This window comes from Haliotis cracherodii, unplaced genomic scaffold (genome assembly GCF_022045235.1).
Source record: "Haliotis cracherodii isolate W230 unplaced genomic scaffold, xgHalCrac1.p SCAF_16, whole genome shotgun sequence".
In the NCBI taxonomy this organism is placed as follows: Eukaryota; Metazoa; Mollusca; class Gastropoda; order Lepetellida; family Haliotidae; genus Haliotis; species Haliotis cracherodii.
The window spans coordinates 10,957,110-10,979,181 of NW_027266271.1; the positions used below are offsets into that span (position 1 = coordinate 10,957,110).

Sequence of the window (22,072 nt, forward strand, 5' to 3'; positions counted from 1 at the left end):
TCCAAGATATAATATTGCAAGTACAAGCGGGTTGGAGGTGAGGTGAAACGGGGTTTAACGTCGCGTTCGAGAGTATTGCACTTATATAGCGACACGATTGCATGTATGTATCCGTCCGTGCGGTTGCTTGTTCTCGTCCGGACTAATGCGCTTGTTTTATAGTGCTAGCCCACTGAATATCCAGATACCCCACCCAAACACAGCAAACTGACTTAATACCAAACGTCAGGCAGGATAACAGCAAGTACCATCTTTTAACGTCTTTTGGTATGACCCGGACGGGGATCGAACCCTGATCTTCGCTCCCCGGACGCTGTGACCTGATCAGGGAGGCCGTTATTCATAAATGCTATATAGCTGGTCGCTACATGTTATATTGACGCTAATTATGCGGTATTTGTGGCCATTTTATATGGTTAAATAAAGATGTTTTTATGTTGTTTATATTTCCCCAATGCGAGGCTCCTGAGTCATGATTGATTTGTACTATGCGCCTATCTCAATAACGCTGTACAACAGTCAACTTGCCTTCCTTAACTAAAACCGCTAAGCTTGCGACGAGTAACAACCCTAGAACCAGTTTATGACACACTTGCGGTTGCGCTTATTTCACAATGTTACCCGTTGAACAGATTAGACTGGGTCCCCTGCCCCAGCTTGCTGACAGTACATAACTGTGTACTGTGCGCAACAGAGGCGTGGGACCAGTCTATTGAACAAAATGATGTCAACAGTTATTAATGTTAATATGGAATTTACTTCGAGTAACATCATAATTATTCATAGACTAGTTGTGATGTTTCCAATTTAAAATGGTTGCATCAACTCCTGAAAATAAGAGACTGCCTTAACTACTCTCGCAAAGTCTCGTCTACTTGAGATTGCGAACAGGGAAACGTCCTTCACCTTGCAACTGTTGCTAGGGTCACCAAAACAATAGGTTGCTTCTTTGCAACTTTTCGTCGACACACTTGTGTCTTATGTCTGATTAGGCCTCTGATCGTGTGTAACTACTTTGTCATTTATTATTATGCGCAAAGGAGAATTCATGTTTGTTAGAGTTCAGCAGTGACTTTATTTAAGCGTTTATTGAAAGCGACTTATTACTGATTTACTAATCATCAGCATGGCTTCCACAACAGCGGAAGCTTCTGTCCGTTTTCCAGAAATACAGACACGGACCATATATGCTGGTAAATACAAAGATTGGACCCCTCAGTATCGTGCGGTGAGTAGTCTTTGCTTTCCTCTGAGTTTGTTTTCTTGTTTGCTGAACATGTTCCGATACGGATGCAGAAATATTCATATTGGCCTATCTAGAAACGTCGTTGACAAAACTAGTGTTTCGTTTTGAGTTCATCAAAAAGAATGAGATTTGAGACATATTGCATCTCTTCTTAGTGACTTTCTGCTCTAAACGAATTCCAGATGAAGGATATATTTACTTCAAATAGTGTGGATAGTCACTCCCCACATTTTCCAGTACTCTCAGTGCTACCACCTTCTAACCACAATAAAGAGTAAAGGCTAACCTTACTCCCATCGTTAAAACCGACTTTCGTAACTTGCAAAGACTGATTTGTGTAACTTGCAAAGATTGATTTGTGGAACTTGAAGAAAAGACATCAGAATCAATTATCGTCCCAATTATCTGTAAGAGAAGCTCATGCTGGCCATTTTACATTTAAAATAAACTTGGGTTTACAAACAAAAATACATAGCTAGATCTACCGTATATATATTTCAATCAGTCTGTTTGCTGCAAGAATATGGTAATGTCTCTTTTGAAAATATTTGCTGCGCTTGAAAAGCAACTTTGTAAGCAACTTTAAAATTCACTGAGTCATGTTTCAAAAATACAAGGTTGCACCTTCCTCCATTTTTGTGTACGAGCTCCGTTCTGAGTAACAAAAATAAACCGCGATTTCTAAGATTTTCATATTTCAGTTTTTGACATCTCGCTTAAACAACAGGGTTTTTAGGGGGCTTGCCCCAAACACAACAGCCTTAATTAAATACTTTCGTAAGTAAATGTATTTTTAAAAAACACACAACATCTTTGATGAATGTCACTGATGGACTGTCGCACGCCATTATGGAACTTCTATTTTTGAGTACTTTCTTTATGTTGATGTCCAATTTTCGATGTCTATGGATTGCTTTCCTATTCAGATTCGAGGTTTAATCTTTATAAAACATACAAATGCAAGTGGAGTAATTTTTCTGTTTATTTTTTACTTTATCGCCCTATTTTTCGAATAGTGACGCAGACAAGTGTGGCTGTATTTGTAATATCAAACAAACATGGCCAATAGGTGTCCAGTGAAATGCATATGTACCCAGAAAAATAAACTTTTATTATTTTACAGGCTGGAAAGCTGACAGCAACAGGAGACACAACAGAGCTATGTCTGAAACCACCAGAGGACCGAGTAAGTTCAGTAGAAATATTTTACAAGGTCTGAAAAGGCCTGCTCCACCACAACACCACTCTTTTTTTTGTGGTTTTCCTGCATCATTTTCAGCATTCCTCGCACCTTATGCTGACATGAAATCAGTGTTTGAAATAATTTTTATACCCAACCCAATATGTGTTGCCTGCCCATCTTCAACATCTTCCCAAGGCAAGTGAGTTAACTGACTATAAAAGTCCAGTTTCCACCCTTGCCGAACTAGGCTGGTATTATGGAGTTACGTTTTGGCTGGACTAATGAGTCTATGCATAGTCCAATCAAAATCGCGCACCGAAATCGAAATCCAGTTCGTAAAGTGTCATGCAGATTTCGATCGACTGCAGGATTTGCAAAGCATGTGCTCCGCTAACTCGTTGTCAACAGAGATTGTCTAAATCTTTTCATTCTTTTAATCAAGGCGCTCACATGATTTGATGCACTTCGCGATGTAAGACTCGTTTTATCATTTATCACAATATAGATCTTGATTATCAATCAGATCGTCTTGACTGGGCGCATCGTTTTGTTTGAAGCAAATGCAAGTGATACGAGAGGTTGAATCTGATTGGTCAGTAGGAGAGGCATAGAAAGGACATTACTCGTAATAGCCACTGGTGGCTCTACAATTGAGCCCAGGAATTCCAGCCAAGTTCGGGAAGGGTGGAAACTGGACTTTTAAAGTCAGTTAACTCTCTTGCCTCGGGAAGATGATCTTCAAAGTTACCTGCCCACATTCTGACATTGTAAACATTGAAAAATAACAGACACTAAGAGACAAATCACATTTTGATTCAGTTAAAATAATGAAAACAATTGCTGGAGAATCTACAAGGAGTTATGATAAGACTGACTACATAAGTAGTCTTAAAATTATTTGCCAGACAGTCGGGCAGGTGGAGTAAAATCTCATGCAGCCTGACAGAAAAGTTACCAGCCACGGACAGGCGGGCAGGCAGTTACTGTGAACAGCTTTATTTCTGCGCCGTTAAAATATTGCAAATACCACACCAAAGACAATACTGCGACGAGATATTTTTGCGAGTTGCCGCGTTGAGATTATCAAATATGATAATTGACTCAACTCAGTGTCATGACTGAGTTTGAATGCAAACTATATAAGAAGGATTTTAATGAAAGTTCGTTACTCACAAATTATGACAATGTGGAGATACGTAACGGTACACGCAAGATTGCAAAATTGCAAAGGACACTGACGCAATCAAGCGAGGTTGGAAGAAGGCAGGATTACTGTGAGGTAACAGTGACACTAATTGGTCTGTTTACACTGTCATATGTGATGCATTGTGTGACCATTCTGTATTCATTTGTGTTTTTAACTGCAATGTGTTGCAATGAATAAAGTATGTATTAGTTATACTTATTTTTGCGTTTTTAGTTTTTGCGATTGATTCTCGTTCGCAAAACTCGCAACGGTCGCAAAAAATTCCCTGTTTACAGTATTTTGGACATTGCATGAGACGATATACTTCAAATACTATTCAAAGTGACATTAAGCCAAACTCACTCACTTTTGTAATGAGGATGTACAGTTCATGAAAACATCAGATGACAAACAACATTGAACTACACTGAGCCCAAATCATCTATAGAATATTCAGAAATCCCACCTTCCATACAGTATTCTGTGTAAACAAAACATTTCTATAGAAACATTGATGTTTATTTGGAATTAATATCTGAAGTACGACAGACGTTCAATAAGTTTTGCAACTTCAATATAAGACCAAGTCGCAGAATATCTTTTGCCCTTTTATTTTTCAATATAATCTCCATTCACCTCGATACACTTATTCCATTTGTCCTTCAAGCTTTTAATACGACTTTTATAGAAATCCGCAGATTGGCCCTCTACCCACGCCTCTGTGGCAGCCTTTATGTCCCCATCATGCTGGAAGCGTCTTCCATGATTTCATTTGCTGGAACAGGAAATAGTCACTGGGGGCTACCGTAAGTCTGGGCTATACAGTTAAATCACCCATCCTACAGCCCAGACTTAGCCTTATTGAACCCCCCTCGTAAGATGGGGTTTACACCACTGTAGCATTATTCCAGCCATATCATATGAGGGACACCAAGATTTGGCTTCACACATCATTACTATGTTGGGATAGAACCCGATCTTTGTCCTTATGCTTTAGCCAATAGGCCATCCAATCTACCCTCGTCAATCCAGCTTTAGTAAGTAACATATTTAGTCTTCTAGTCCTTATAATGATAACATACAGTAAAATCTTTACAAATGGCAAATTTCTAGTGGTCTTTATGAAATATTGGGCAGTTTTGCAAGGACTACAGGACTAGTGCCAATTTCTAACGTTGGTTAATCTGGAAATGATGTATGAAACCAATATATCTCACAGAGTTTGACCTCTTGAAATAGAAACCCATATTCCAAATTGATATATCATTTTGCTACATTTCCTGCAGGAAGATAGCTGTGAAATAAAATGGCCTCTTGTGTGTTTATTTGTCAATCAGGACCTTGATAAACAAAACATCACTGAACAACATTTATGTATCTTGAGCAAACCCCAATTTTTCTGTTACAACTATTAAGTATTATACTGTAGAGTATTTTCAAGTAGATCATTAACTATTGCAAGGACCCTTTTGAGTAACAGATCTTGCATAATTCAGAAACATTTCAGTACCGCACAGCCAACATTTGTACTGGTCCCTGTTGTTCAAGAAGGGAAAAGTCAGTCAAAGAAAGTCACAAACTTTGTACTTGTAGAATACTTGTGTCACTTCATTGTGTATTTTCTGCTCTTTTATAGCCAGAAAGTGCAGATGTCATCAAGCGTTTTCGTGCCAGTGGGCAGCCAGGTGCAGGTGCAATGCGAGTGTTTTATGGAAGAGCTCGGGATCCTCATAGACGTTGGGCAGCAGAGATGACCCATGGGGTCAGCACACGACCTTCTATCACATCCGGAGAACTTGTGAACCCACACCCCAAAAGTTTATTCCAACAACGCCTTTCCGATAGGAAAGAGAATATCTATGCAACACACATCCGTGCTCCACTCGGCATATCACATGATCAGAGGCCTGGACTTCCGCCAAAACTTGACTCCCGCACCTTCACATTCGGGATCCCAACCGAACTTGGTGAGATATGGCCACAGTAAAAGTCACTTTACGACCTTTTATTCGCTTTTATTTTCGAAAGGTGGGACATTTGTTTCAGCTCACGTAGACTTAACTTTATTGGTTGGTTGGTTTGTTGTTTTACACTGCACTCAGCAATATTCCAGCTATATGACGGCGGTCTGTAAATAATCGAGTCTAGACCAGTTAATCCAGTGATTGACATCATGAGCATCGATCCACGCAATTGGGATAGATGACATGCATCAACCAAGTCAGCGAGCCTGACCACCTGATCCTGTTAGTCGTCTTTTACGACAAGCATAGTCGCCTAAACTTTATTGCCCTCATCTCAAAAAGGCATGACACTGGCTCTTTGAGTAATGTCAGCAATGGTATCTTAATATCTACTCCCAGGATGCTGATAACATCTTAGGCGATTAATCATTTTTGTTTTGTTTTCAGAATTTTGGATTGTTCTTTAAATGTCGGTGGTCGAAAAAAAAGAAAAATTGTCTTCAAATGAAAATTTCGGTGGTCGAAATAATATTTTAACAACAATCAGTCATATTAGTGGCAGGTCTCAAGTAATAATACCATGATGGTAGAGATGTGGAGTGATACCTGTCATAGCATTTCTTAGAGGAAAAATAATTCGGCATCAGAACACTTCGCATTGAACCATGCATGTACCTTTCATTGGTTTATTCCAAATTATTCCTTGTCAAGGGTTAAATGAGTGTTTATTGAAGGTTGTGTACTAAATACTTGTACTATGGACAGATGTTGGATTACACAGAGTATACTGTATTGATCAAAATGGGCCGCTTTTCCGGTGACGATGACTGAACGCTCGATACATAAACGCAACATGTATAGATAGAATATATGAGGCCACATGAAGAGCGCATCAGGAATTCTTTATTATTCTGGCGTTCTTTATTGTCAATGTTGTCCTTTACCTGTTAAGTGTTTTCTGTGGTTTGTGCACTGACGTTCTTAAGTACACCTCTGCCTTTTCTTTAGTACACATCATTCTCTTTATACATGTGGCGTCACTCCACACACGATTTTAACCTTGCCAGACATAGAACTCTTCTCATTAGACGATTTATCATCACTAATCTTTACCACCAACATCGTTTTCATCCTCCACCATCCATATAAATACTGTATTCGACGTAATAAGCGCCCAGGGCTCTCTCAAAATTAGAAATAGAGGGCTCTTATTAGAATATTATTTTGGTGGAAAAAACAGAGTTGAAAGATAAATTCCGTGGTTTAATTGCCCATAATTAAGGGTGCATATAACACACGAGTGCGTATTATACGCGAATAAATAAGTCTTGTGTTCATTGATCAATCGGAAAGGGTGCTAATTGGGATTGTTCACTAGCCAATATATGAGCAATTATCGCCGTGGGCACTTATTAGAGCAGGGCGCTTATTACGTCGAATACAGTAATAAAATATCAGGATGATTTTTGTTTCTGCGACATTAGAAATCAATAGCCTTGATTGATTGATTGTGCAATAGTCCAGCTATATACAGTCCAGTCTCGCTAATCCGACAATCGGCTTTATCTGACAGTAATGACAGTCTCGCAGTCCGACTCTGACACAGCTAATTTGCAACGAATTACCGAAATCACTCATTAATCAGTCTCATTAATCTGACACAGTGATCAGTGTACTCTGTGGTCATCTCCCTGCGAGTACACAGCCCCGTGTTTTGATGCGAGTCAGTGTCGATGTCGGATTAACAGGACTTGACTGCACAACAGTATGTAAATAATTGAGTCTGGATCAGACAATCCAGTGATGACATCATAAACATTGACATGTAATTTGGCCACCTGATCCTTTTAGTCACCCCTAACGACAAGTACAGCTTACAGGGGACCTATGTTCTTGACCAGAGTCCCCAGTGCATGAATCTATATCAGGATTCTGATCTTAACATTTTAAATTTGTTAATTGCAGATATCGGTGCTGGTGGCTTGATAAACCCCAGGAAGACATATGAAGAAGTAGAGAAAGAGAACGTTGTTGGTCACGATTTGTATATCAAAACCCATGCTGACTTTGAGGTTGGAGAAAGAGTACAGCGATGTTACACGGCACCAAGCTTTGACCCGAAGAACAGATTTGGAATACCAACACCTCATGCCAACGATGGGCGTCATGTGAGGCAGACACTCAAGTGGCTCCATGAGACGGAGTCGGAGAAGGGGTCAAAGATCGTGTCCAAAAGAGGGGATGACTTCCGGGAAAGGACACAGCCTCAGTTGGGGAAGGTTCATGACCCGTAAGTTGCTAGTGTCTTAGAATACCAACTGCATAGCAAGCTACCCCAGTCAAATTAGTGCCAGGAAGTGTGCCAATTTGATACCTGTACGAAAAGCATGGGGAACAAGACACAGTATTATGAAACCAGAAGAGAGACATTTTTGGTCTCATAGTACATATGCAGATGTGTTCATTTCTTTTCTAGAATTCACAAAATCAGGACTCTCTTCCCTTTTTATCCCCTGGCATATAATGCGGGGGGATATAGTCTTCATCTGGTCTGTCCATCGTCCATCTGTCCGTCCGTATTTTGTTTCCGGGGGCATAACTTGAAAGGTGTGAAGGATTTTCAAACTTTGTACATGTATTAACTTCAGGCTGAAGTGGTGCCTTTTTGCTATTGTGGGGACTGGGGGGATTTTTCATCTTCTTATGACTCGTGTTAGAAAAAACTTTTTACTTTTCCTCTCTTCTCCAGTTTATATATCATCATATATCCAATTATTTTCCAGAATCAAGGACACACTGAAAGTGACGCCAGACCACACGTTTGGTATCCTGCTGAAGCCTGATGAGTACGGTGCCGGTGACTTGATACACAACCGGGCCGCAGGCTCCTACCTGCGGGGCAGCGACCGCCAGCAGGGGATAGTTGCAGCCACCAGGCATCATCTCAAGAAGATGAACTACCATAAATTCCATGATCTACTTCATGCTTTTAGATTCTATGATAAGGTGAGTTTAAAGGTCACCATCAAACCTGACTGAAAGACTTACAGACCTAAAGCATCACATGACATAAATATGTTGTGATTGTATAAAACATCCTTGTGTGCAACAGTAATGTTTCTGTTTCTGTGGACTTTTTATTCATGAAAACTAAGGATAATTATGTGTGATACTCGAGGGTGAGTGAGTGAGTTGGGTTTTAGCCCCCCTATTCCAGTTATATCACATCATAACAGCTAAATGTGGGAGGAAAGCCCCAAATGATACAGGTCTCAGATGTTTACTACTTGGTGAAAATGGGAAAACCTAGAAACATAAGGGAGAACTGGAAGTCAAACCCACAATCATAGGTGTCATACTCATAGTGGCTGTTGAAGCATTGCCCCGTGTATTTAGTGACTGTACAAGATGTTCTCCTGTGTAATGACTGTACAAGTTGTTCCCCCTGTGTAAGTGACTGTGCATGACGTTCCCCCCGTGTAAGTGTACAAGTTGTTCCCCCTGTGTAAGTGTACAAGATTTTCCCCCTGTGTAAGTGACTGTACAAGACATTCCCCCTTCTGTAAGTGACTGTACAAGACGTTCCCCCTGTGTAAGTGACTGTACAAGATGTTCCCCCTGTGTAAGTGACTGTACAATGTTGTTCCCCCAATGCAATAAGTGTACAAGACGTTCCCCCTGTGTTAGTGACTGTACAAGACGTTCCCCCTGTGTAAGTGACTGTACAGTGTTGTTCCCCCTCTGTAAGTGTACAAGATGTTCCCCCTGTGTAAGTGTACAAGACGTTCCCCCTGTGTAAGTGACAGTACAAGACGTTCCCCCTGTGTAAGTGACTGTACAAGACGTTCCCCCTGTGTAAGTGACTTTCAAGACGTTCCCCCTGTGTAATGACTGTACAATGTTGTTCCCCCTATGCAATAAGTGTACAAGACGTTCCCCCTGTGTTAGTGACTGTACAAGATGTTCCCCCTGTGTAAGTGACTGTACAAGACGTTCCCCCCGTGTAAGTGTACAAGTTGTTCCCCCTGTGTAAGTGTACAAGATTTTCCCCCTGTGTAAGTGACTGTACAAGACATTCCCCCTTCTGTAAGTGACTGTACAAGACGTTCCCCCTGTGTAAGTGACTGTACAAGATGTTCCCCCTGTGTAAGTGACTGTACAATGTTGTTCCCCCAATGCAATAAGTGTACAAGACGTTCCCCCTGTGTTAGTGACTGTACAAGACGTTCCCCCTGTGTAAGTGACTGTACAGTGTTGTTCCCCCTCTGTAAGTGTACAAGATGTTCCCCCTGTGTAAGTGTACAAGACGTTCCCCCTGTGTAAGTGACTGTACAAGACGTTCCCCCTGTGTAAGTGACTGTACAAGACGTTCCCCCTGTGTAAGTGACTTTCAAGACGTTCCCCCTGTGTAATGACTGTACAATGTTGTTCCCCCTATGCAATAAGTGTACAAGACGTTCCCCCTGTGTAAGTGACTGTACAAGACGTTCCCCCTGTGTTAGTGACTGTACAAGATGTTCCCCCTGTGTAAGTGACTGTACAAGACGTTCCCCCTGTGTAAGTGTACAAGACTTTCCCCCTCTGTAATGACTCTACAAGACGTTCCCCCTGTGTAAGTGACTGTACAAGACGTTCCCCCTGTGTAAGTGACTGTACAAGACGTTCCCCCTGTGTAAGTGACTGTACAAGACGTTCCCCCTGTGTAAGTGTACAAGACGTTCCCCCTGTGTGAGTGTACAAGACGTTCCCCCTGTGTAATGACTGTTCAATGTTGTAGGACAACTCAGGGAAGATCACCATGGTGGAGCTGCGAGATGCCTGCTTCCAGTTCAACCTGCCTGTGGAGCCTGAGCTGCTAGAGCAACTCATGGACACCTGTGATGTGAACAGGGACGGCCAGATTGACTACGTGGAATTCTGCAACTTCCTCAACTGGAAAGACAAGATGGACTCAGGATTTGGCGAGAAGACAGGTAACATTTGAATGGAGACATCAACTTATGTGTTCATCATATCTTCACAATTCACATAATGAAACACTTTATGTTTACAAATTAATCTGAGCCAAAAGTCACAGTTAGAAAATAAAATAAATGAATGAAGTAGTAAAAATACAACACACAACTACACAAATCATAAAAATATCAAGCAACCATTAACTTTTTTGATAATAGTTGATGTATGATATTAATTATTTGTACTCTCTTCCTGCTACAATCCTCAGATTCATTAGAACAAAAACGTCTTTGAAGTAAATAATATACATGTCATTGTAAAAGTACAAAAATATCCTGCACTTTAAACAATAAAAAGAAATTTTCATCGAGCAAAACAACTTTGTGACAAATTGAGAAACATATATTGAGTTGCACAATTTTTTTTTGTAAAACTCTGTAGACCATAAAACCAAGCAAGTGGGTTCTGTTTGAGGATGTGATACATTTAGAGAATAACCTACAATCAATGGGGAATTACAGATGCCAAAGTTAATTGATTTGGCAAGCCTAGAGGAATTATTTGTAATTCATAGTAGTAAGTATGTTATTCTATATAGTACCCATAGGTTTTATTCTGAGAAATGAAGACAGAATTTGTCTTCTTGATCATAAGTGGTGAGGTCAGCTCCGTCATCCATTATTGTTGGATATGTCACATAATACCAACTGTGATGTCAAGAATGTATAAGTATATCTTAACATGTTTTAATATGACTTAGAAGAATTAAGACAAATTCAAAATTGATAGCAAAACAGCCTATCGGCTGAGCTGAGGTTAGCTTATGCTATGTCATGTGACTTTCATTGACTCGGAAAAAGCATGCAGCTGTTTGCTTCGAAGCGGGGGTATAAGGGATTTATTCTGCCTCTCAGAAATCCATGTGCAGCATGTCTTCCTCGTGGTGGGGTATAAGGGATTTATTCTCTCGATTGAGAAATTTATTACCCTCCATGGCGAGTTACACAGTATTTTATCAACATCACGTGGACCAATCAGATCTCATCATTCTGACGTGGAGGTATGATAATAAATGGATGATGTCATCTTTAGCCATTGCAACAATGTGTTGATGTGATATCACATGGCTGCGGGCATCTTCACAAACAAGTAAGACAATGGAATAGTTGGCATGACTTAGCTCAGTATGAATTACAGATAATAATTGCGCTGATATCTTTGCTCCCATGGGAAATATAGTACCATATTAAATATGATCCTTTTGGTAATATGTAACACTATTGATCTATTTCCCTCTGTTTAGTTTGAGAAATAACCCAACCTGCTCTAAATTAGTGTAGAAATTAGCCTACAATAAATGTAAAATTTGATTTAAAAATTCAAGTTAAATGTCTGCTGATTAAAATGAGTTTTAATGATTACAATACTTTCACTTATATGTGTTACACAAGACCCGTGAAGATCTGGGGTAGAATAGGTCTCCAGCAACTCATACTTTCCCTAAAAGGCGACTATACTTGTCTTAAGAGGCGACTAACAGATCGGGTGGTCAGGCTCGCTGACTTGGTTGATGCAGGTCATTGTATCCCAGTTGCGTGGATCGATGCTCATGATGTCAATCACTGGATTGTCTGGTCCAGACACGATTATTTTCAGACCGCCGTCATATAGCTGGAATATTGCTGAGTGCGGCGTTAAAATACAAACAAACAAACAAACAAACAAACTCCACAATGGACCCCAATTACGTGGATAGATGCACATGCTATCAATCACTGGATTGTCTGGTCCAGACTCCACTAATCCAACCACCCAACTCCCACCCACCACCCACCCCACTTTCACCCCCACTTCCACACTCCCACTCCTAACCAGCAACCCCACCCCCCACTCCCAACCACCACCCTACCACTCCCAACCACCACCCCACCACTCCCAACCACCACCCCACTCCCAGCTACCACCCTTCTCTCACCCATCCCTCTCTCACCCAACCCTCAAAAGCTAAGCTCGACCCGTGAAGGTACAGGTTAGAATATGACCTTCTGGTTGATGCATGTCATCGTACCCCAATTGTATGGATCGATGCTCATGATGTCAGTCACTGGATTGTCTGGTCCAGACACGATTATTCACAGACCGCCGTCAAATAACTGGAATGTGACGATAAACAACAAACAAACAAAAGCTATGTGGTCATTTCTTGTTGCACAAACAGTTTTTGATTTTTCAACGTTTTCATAACTCAAGCTGTCATGTTTATTATGAACATATGGTAGTTATTATATTTCTGAAATCAATACTAACAATGCCAGACATGTTGATGTTCATCAAGTAGACATGATGGTCATTGATTCACCATTAGGAGCTACCTGATACAGCATTGTGATGCAGAATGCTCATATGACTATGTCCTTGTTTGATCAGAGGACGCACCTGCTGTGAGTGACAGCCAGGTGGTTGAGGACAAGGACCTGGTCCCCAAGTCCCCCCAGAGCCAGGACAGTACCCCCCGGAGGCTGCAGAAACAGGTGGACAAGGCTATCGGCGGACACAGGACAAGCGCCAACATGATCAATGCTGTGGTCGGAGGTGTCAGCACTCGAGGTATGCAGCTATGAGAGGTACCCTGGACAGGGGGCTGTAAGAGTTATGCCCCTTTATTCTCCAAGCTTCAGGTCAATTTCAAAATGAGCAATATTTTTGTGTGTTTTCTATGAAGGTTTGTGCAGCACATTTAACAGCCAATTAGGATAAAGTGTGATATTGTAATTTAAAGAAAATCAGAATAAAGATTTAGATTGTACAAAATTACAAAATCAAGATCTCATTGTTTTTCAATTAATGACTGAAGCCTTGGAAATGTCTGTATATATGCAATTGTGTCTCTCCCCAAAAGAAAGGGGAGACAATGTTTTTCAGTTAAACTTGGCATATGCATTACTCATGATGCAGCTTAACTGGGCATGTTGCCTTTTGGTATTTTGAAATTTTTCTCAATCATATTGTTTTAGGTTTCCATGGTTTCCATGGTTACCTAGGGTGTATGAGAAGGACTTCCTTCTCCCCAGTTTCAAAATAGCAAGTCACCAGTTGAGCTGATGAGTAATGCATATGCAACGTTTTGTTGAAAAAGATTGAACACCGTGCTATAACTTGAAAAACGTTCAATCTTTTTCAACAAAACGTTGCATATGCATTACTCATCAGCTCAACTGGTGACTTGCTATTTTGAAACTTTTCTAAATTTCATTTTTTCCATAGAAACAATTTGGACTTAGTGTAAACCAACTCTAGGCCTTCTCCAAGCCATAACTCTCAAACTAATGACTATTTTTACATGAAACTATATAGTTGCAATGACCATATTCTCAACTATTGCCTTCTCATATTTTAATTTTTTTAGTTTTTTTTTAGCATAAAGCTACTGTTCATTATGGTTTCTACTTCCACAATACAATCTATCATCCGAACTGCTGGAACAGTTCAATAGTCTTATCAGCCATAGAGCCAACATGGCATCAACCGTAATGCAGCTTCATTAAAGCATTAATCAGAATCTGTACAAGTATTTTTTACTGTTCTTGTTTTTGGGATTTGCAAACATATTTATAGAAACAACTTGAACTGGTGTATACAAAAAGACTGAGAAGGGAGACATCTGTTTTTAATGGGTAAAAACACATTCTAGTTTGGTCTTGATTAATGTTATATATGACTATTTAACCACAACGATTTGTACATTGCAACCATGTCATTGTCCATTCCCCTTAAAATATTCCTGAGCCCTTTTCCCATTTCCCATTACTGATATATCATGATGTATTGATGTTTTCATGTGACGTGAATGACAAGCAATTCTATAATGCTATTTGTTATCTCCAGATTATCGAACATATGGAGTTCCCACTATCAGGACTGACCGCTCCGCACCACGCATCCGCCGTGTAGATGACCGCACCAACTATGGGGATGAGTCCAATGCCTATGGCCTCCTCAACCCATCCGTTTTCAGCCAGCATGGAGTGTATGAGAAGGACTTCCTTCTCCCCAGAAGCCAGCAGGAGGTAAGATACAGAGGTCATTGTATACTCCCCAGGGAGCTGAGAACGGATTTTGAGTGTCCATTGGTCCAGAGAAAATAAAACAAAGGGACAGCCCTCCCCGCTACGGTCTGGCATGTAACTGATACACTCCGACACCCTGCTGTTAACCTCTCTGTACTGCTGCAGATGTGCAGTAAATGCGCAGACATTCACAACGGACCATTCTGGTAACCACGTAAACAATATTACATAATATCTGCGGCTTAACCGAAGTCCCTTACCCAGAATTTCTCCGACTACGACCAGCGACAATCCAACAAAAGGACAGATCTTAGCAGATTACAATGATTGTTATCTTTTTATTTTATGGTCTCTGATCAGGGTGGGGTGGTCGGGTGGCCTAGTTGTTAAAGTGTTAGCTCGTTACGCCGAAGACTCGGATTTGATTCCCGACCTTTGTACAATGTGTGAAGCCTATTTCTGGTGTCCCCTGCCGTGATATTGCTGGAATATTGCTAAAAGCGGCGTAAAACCCTGCTCACCCACCCACTCTGACCAGGGTAATAATGTCCATACCAGCAAGCCTTGAATTTGATGATACTGATTTGTACTAATGAACAATGTTATTATTGTTATTGTGCTGTTTCCTTGACAGTTGGACTGCACCCAGTGTTGACTTTCCATAGGTACTCGTACACAACATTTGAGATGTTAGCACAAAATCATACCATCAGTCATTTCAAATATACACTGAGAGGCAAAAGAAAGTCACCAGCTGATTGTTGAAGTGCTAACTTTGAATCTGTTTAGTGCACAGTAAATCTATTTCTTACCATCTGAAATCCAAGCTTTGGAACAATACAAAGAGACAATCAGTGAAACTTACAGACATCACATGTCTGCTCAGGGTGACCATCGGTCCTGCAGCCTGTCAGCGGCTGCATACAGTCCTCGCTGTTACTGGTCCCTGTTGTCCTGGGAGAGTCCTTGTCCTCCTTGGAGAGTCTCTGTTCTTGAAGAGTCTTTGTTGTCCTTGGAGAGTCTTGGAGAATCGGGGGCACGGGTGGCACAGTCATCTAAGGCGCCGGGATTCGCTGTGCAGAGTTGCGTCCCTTGGGCGCGCCAGAAACCTATGATTGTGGGTTCGAATCCTGGTTCGTCCCGATTATGTTTCTAGGTTTCTCAGCACCATACCCGTGCTCGTGGGTTTGACCGAAGTGGTAAAAGTCGCTCACTCTTGGAGAGTCCTTGTTCTTGGAGGGTCTTTGTTGTCCTTGGAAAGTCCCTATTGTTCAGGAGAGTCTGTTGTCGTTGGAGAGTCCTCGTTGTTCATGTTGTCCGCTGGTAGTGTTCTATCAGATAAGAGACAGCGATGTAATGGTCCTGAACAGGGGTGGTAACTCATGTCGGACGGATTTGGGACAACCAAGAATGCAGTTAGTTTGTCAGTAACTTTACTGACAACCTGGTTATTTATTGTCATGGGGGTGCTTTGAGTCACCTAGCAACAGCTGACAATCTTGTTTGCAGCATGCCTTTTGCCTCTTCCCTCTCCCCTGGCATGTCACTGACACGGAACATGTCGGAGCAATTTTCCCAAAGGTCATGGTCATTCCTCAAAACAATCTTAGCACATGGGTGATCGTAACTTCTAAACTTTATGATGATCTTAGCACTAAGATCGCTTTGTGGAATGGGAAACAGGAACACATTAAAACATCTTTGGAACCTCATGGTTAAGTTTGTGTAGCAGGGCAGTGAATGAGCAATAGAGAAACACACGCTACGGGCAAGAGACGTTTTATTTCGCCAATGGATGTTTCATATATTTATTTACACCCTGAAACATATTTCAGGATTAATAAGTAATATCAACAATACACATAATGCAGCCATCAACATCACAGTAGCACAAACCATTTTACATTACAAACAGATGTTATTCTTATATTAGTTATAGTGTTCAGTAATCTGCTGATTGATGTAAGAGCCAAATAGAATAATTATCCAAATATTATATTATATTATCTACATGTAAAGATATTATAAATCTCTTTAAAAGTACATACATGCACATGAATTTATGGGTGTGACAATATAGAAACTGACTCTACATGTAATAGAGTGCACTTGGGTGTCTTCCCGAACACAGTGCCACAACTTAATATTCCGGATTTAATGATAATAAGTGCGTTTATAATGCGCCAGATTTCGGATGCTCATAGCGCTACACTATTATTACCCCAGTCAATGGATCAGTGAGCACTCGATTTTCATTCTCAGCTCCCTGGGGAGTATACAACCCAAGCTGCCTGTGAGGTACTAGAAGGTTAACACCCACATTACCATCTCATCCTACCGGGTACCCACTCACTACCAAGGACACATGAACTGCATTTAATCTATCTTAACAACTAATTATACACAAAAGTTGAACACTAAAAAGCAGACACTGAAGATGAATAAAATAAATATGTACAATGGTTGTATCTGTCACATTTGTATAACACTGATGTTTGTTTGAACACAGCACATCCAGACATATTCCTTTAGTCTCCTGGGGGCACAGGTGGCCCAGTCTTCTAAGGCGCCGCGATTCGCTATGCAGAGATGCTTCCCTTGGGCACGCCAGAAACCTATGATTGTGGGTTCGAATCCTGGTTCGCCCAGATTATGTTTCTAGGTTTGTCAGCACCAATCTCGTGCACATGGGTTTCACCAAAGTGGTAAAGGTCTGAGACCTGCATCAATTGGGGCTTTCCTCCAACATTTAGCTGACACGCTGTGATATTGCTGGAATAGTGTTAAAAGCGGCGTTAAACCCAACTCACTCACTCACTCACTCACTCACTCACTCACTTACTCGTATGTTTCCTGATACCTCGTTTTTCTCTTTTCACAGTCATTGTTTAAACTTATGCATGGATGTGTATGTAGCAGGGCGTGGAGTCATCCCACAGATGACATCCTTACCTTGTCAGCTTGCTGAAGGGGTTAACCTCTTTGGTCATGTGGACAAGGCGTCCGACCTCGGATCAGAAGGTCCGTGGTTCGAATCCCATCATGGGACTCTGAAATTTTATGGCCGCTACATGTACAATGATATATTTGTGTCCTTCAGGTACGAGATGTCTTCACACAGGTCGGAGTCCACATGCCCGGGGAAACATTTGAGAGTGTGTGGAGGTGTGCGGCAGACAGACACCCAAAGGGACACGTCAGTCTGGAGGCTTTCAGGAACGTCCTAGATGATATACAGGCTGAAGACATCAAATTTGAAAATCATCCCATGGCAGTCTAAAGTCACGGTTTCAATGCAATCTTATTTATCTATTTATTATCTTAAAGTGATTTAGTATAACTTTTTATTTTTTTTGGTAACAAACTTAATGCTCATGGACATGATAAGAACTTGAAATGCTCTGGTTGTAAACGGGCCAGTATATTACAAGGAAACTATTTTATATTTGTTTATCAGTAATTAATGTCCCAGAAGTGTTCTGATAGATAACACATGAACTGATACAGTTCCCCCTGCATGGTATTTATACATTTCTAAGTCACAAATACTATATTTCTGTACAATGTGACAGGGGTGATTATCAATGTGATAGTTTCCGGACAACTTCTGTCAGGAAATTTATGTTGTATGAATGACATGCATCAAATCAAAGAACGTCCACAGTATTTGCAAAGATTCAGTATTGAACACTTCCATGATAATAATTCTACATTTTTTGAGCTTCGAATAGTTTCTTTCTATACAATATAACACTGTATGCTTATCAATGTGGTTATTTCTGTACAACTTCAGTCAGTAAATGAATGACATGCGTAAAAAAATGGCTACAGTATTTGCAAAGATTCAGTATTGAACACTTCCATGATAATAATTCTACATTTCTTGAGCTTCGAATAGTTTATTTCTATACAATATAACACTGTATGCTTATCAATGTGGTTATTTCTGTAGAACTTCAGTCAGTAAATGAATGACATGCGTCAAAAAATGGCTACAGTATTTGCAAAGATTCAGTATTGAACACTTCCATGATGATAATTCTACATTTCTTGAGCTTCAAATAGTTTATTTCTATACAATATAACACTGTATGCTTATCAATGTGGTTATTTCTGTACAACTTCAGTCAGTAAATGAATGACATGCGTAAAAAAATGGCTATAGTATTTGCAAAGATTCAGTATTGAACACTTCCATGATAATAATTCTACATTTCTAAGCCTCGACTATTTTAACATGGAGTGATACTCAATGTGGTAGTCAGCTGTAGAGAAGTTTCTCTACAATTTCAGTCAATATCTTGTCAGTACAACAGACATGTTATACAGTATTGCAACAGACTATATCAGTATTTGCCAACATTCAGGCACACTTTTTGTGAACAGCATTTCCCAATACAGCGCACCATCAAAATTAGATGTTTTTGTGTCATTGCACACATGTAGTATGAACATGTATTAATATAGATTGATTGCTTCTAAATCAAATATCATAACTTAACCATAATCAAAATATTCACTGGTCAAACTACTTTAACAAAATGGGTAAAAAACATGTAGATTTGTTTTAGTCATGTAATAGTTGAAGTATATTATTTTGAAATCCTCAGGTGTGAATCTAAGATGCATTTTGTAATCTCAAATGTATGTCCTATATACTGCCGGGCAAAAGAAAGTATACAACATTTTTGATGGTCGGAAAAACTGAAACAAACAAGAATGGTTATTGATGGGGATGTATTTGATACGGGTATTATAGCTGTGCACGCTTGGAAGTTTCTGACATGGGCCTTTTTTGTGAAAATTTCAAATATTCCAGAGGTACACCCACACTTGCCCATACAACACCATGTTAAAATGTGACATGGGCCCTTTTTGTGAAAATTTCAAATATTCCAGAGGTACACCCACCCTTGCCCATACAACACCATGTTAAAATGTGAGTACTTGAAAATGTGGGCCTTTTTTGTATTTAGGGGCTAAAAGCACCAGGCCCCACCCTAGAATTATCCCTGGTTGTGTTTTGGACCTTAAGTTTGTAGTGTTTTGGCGACTGCTTTCAGCCTAGTAACATTCTGATAACATTTGTAATATTTAGTTCAAATCAGTTTAAAGTTTTTACTTTCTTTTGCCCGGCAGTATATTTGTTTACCAAAATTTAGGTGATATTTCCTGATAGAACTTAGAAAGAATGTGTTCTCATATTAGTATACGATTGATTTGTGATGCAAATGATGTGATGTGATATATCAGCTGAAGCTGTTACTAGAATTTGACATCAAACGGAGTACCGGTATTAAGCCCTCCAAAGTATTATTTTGAACAACGAAACAATATGATCAGCTTTATGACGACGGTCAATAGTATTACAACCCAATAGATAAACACGAGAAGCTGCATCAAGCTATGGCAATGTAGTAAGGTTTTTCCTGTCTTAGAAACACATTTTTACACCCGCACTTCAATATTTTTATCAGCACAAGTATTTTTATATTGATTTGTTACTATTTAACAATATTTCATAAAATATCAATTGCCATTATGCATATTGTCAACCCCTGTTGTTTTGTCACAGGTTTTCCTAGTTTTACCATGTGAAACTGTTGTCATTGTTACGTGCCATTTAGCAAATGATGAAGCTAAACACATCATCATCAACTTAGTAACACGTGTACGTACAATCATTTTAATTAAGAATATATATTATTTTACATCATATCTTGGCATTTTCAAATTTCTGCCACATGGCACTTTTCTACATACCTATTTAGGCTTAATTGTTATTTATTCTCACCATCTGTCTGGGTTGCAGCTAAATAGGAATTAAATATTACAGAATTTTGAAAATATGTGTTTCAAATAAGCAGCAATATTCGACGTAATAAGCGCCAAGGGCGCTTTCAAAATTAGAAATAGGGGGCTCTTGTGAGAATATAATTTTGATGAAAAAAAAAACAGTTGAAAGATCGTAAATTTCTAGGTTTATATCCTGAAATGATACAAAAGAAAAACGTGTGCGTATTATACACAACAGATCTATGTTTCCAGAATTTAATTGCCCATAATTAAGGGTGCATATAACACACGAGTGTGTATTATACATGAATAAATAAGTCTTGTGTACATTGATCAATAGGAAGAGGTGCTAATTAGGATTGTTCACTAGCATATATATTAGATAATATCACCGTGGCTGCTTATTAGAGCGGGGAGTTTATTACGTTGAATACGGTATGTATAGACAGAAGATCCATTGTTATGTTCAGCCTTTAGTTTGTAAACATTCCAATTTGACGCTACAATTGAATCAGTATTAATGTGTTTATTTTCGGCATATATTTGTTGATCCATATTGGACAGCTTTAACCTAACTTCATGGACAATTGTATTATCAATATTCTTCCTAAACAGAACTGAGGAATAACTCACGACATTCAGTATTGCAGCATCCCCCTACTTCCACCGGATGCTATTGTCACAAAAAAGAGTATTAACAAAGATTATAAAACATTAACACTAATCCTTGCTTCCACTGAAATGAACCGCGACTGAAATGAGAACTGGTTCCAACACCTCACTATTGAGGGTCAATAGTATACTCCACCAGATTCATATAATGACACTTGCTATGTATATCAATATCAATATTCTTGTCAATATGTTGTCAGTGACATTTGTTCTGACATTGTAATATGTCGGTACCATTCAACAACATGCTAGTACACATTTTACGTGTGTTTGTCAACAGTACCCTGTAGTTCACAATGCAGGACTAGTTTTGACTGTATGGCATAATAATTTGCTTTAATCAAATATTTTGTATATTCAAATATTTAACATTTTTTCCTTTTTGAAGTTAGATAGTCCATGTCATTGCTTTTTTCAATGAATGAAAATTGATGTTGTATGAATGACATGCTTCAAATCAAAGAACATCCACAGTATTTGCAAAGATTCAGTATTGAACACTTCCATGATAATAATTCTACATTTCTGAGCTTCAAATAGTTTTTTATCTACAGTACAACTCTGTATGCTTATCAAGGTGGTAATTTCAGTACAACTTCAGTCAGTAAATGAATGACATGCATCGAATAAAAATGGCTACAGTATTTGCAAAGATTCAGTATTGAACACTTCCATGATAATAATTCTACATTTCTAAGCCTCGACTATTTCAACATGGACTGATACTCAATGTGGTAGTTAGCTGTAGAGAAGTTTCTCTACAATTTCAGTCAATATCTCGTCAGTACAACGGACATGTTATACAGTATTGCAACAGACTATATCAGTATTTGCCAATATTCAGTCACCCTTTTTGTGAACAGCATTTCCCAATACAGCGCACCATCAAAATTAGATGTTTTTGTGTCATTTCACACAAGTAGTATGAACATGTATTAATATAGATTGAATTGTATCTATATTCATTTGATTATTTCACTTGTATTTTCTAATTGTATTACT

General features: G+C 39.5%; 1 protein-coding gene across 1 annotated transcript; it reads left to right on the top strand.

Annotated features, from left to right (window-relative positions):
* Positions 1-988: 988 nt before the first annotated feature.
* On the top strand, positions 989-20,977 carry LOC139463383 (EF-hand domain-containing family member B-like). Its single transcript, XM_071244642.1, has 9 exons — positions 989-1,228; positions 2,370-2,432; positions 5,252-5,582; positions 7,545-7,869; positions 8,363-8,585; positions 10,357-10,552; positions 12,963-13,142; positions 14,421-14,602; positions 17,703-20,977. Exons 1-9 carry the CDS (start codon positions 1,127-1,129, stop codon positions 17,880-17,882), a joined length of 1,782 nt encoding a protein of 593 aa, XP_071100743.1. The 5' UTR covers positions 989-1,126; the 3' UTR covers positions 17,883-20,977.
* The last annotated feature ends 1,095 nt before the right edge of the window (positions 20,978-22,072 follow it).

Coding starts and splice junctions, on each gene's coding strand:
- LOC139463383 (XM_071244642.1), top strand. CDS start 1,127: ATGGCTTCCACAACAGCGGAAGCTTCTGTCCGTTTTCCAGAAATACAG. Junction 2,433..5,251: donor TGAAACCACCAGAGGACCGA/GTAAGTTCAGTA, acceptor GCTCTTTTATAG/CCAGAAAGTGCAGATGTCAT. Junction 7,870..8,362: donor TTGGGGAAGGTTCATGACCC/GTAAGTTGCTAG, acceptor ATTATTTTCCAG/AATCAAGGACACACTGAAAG.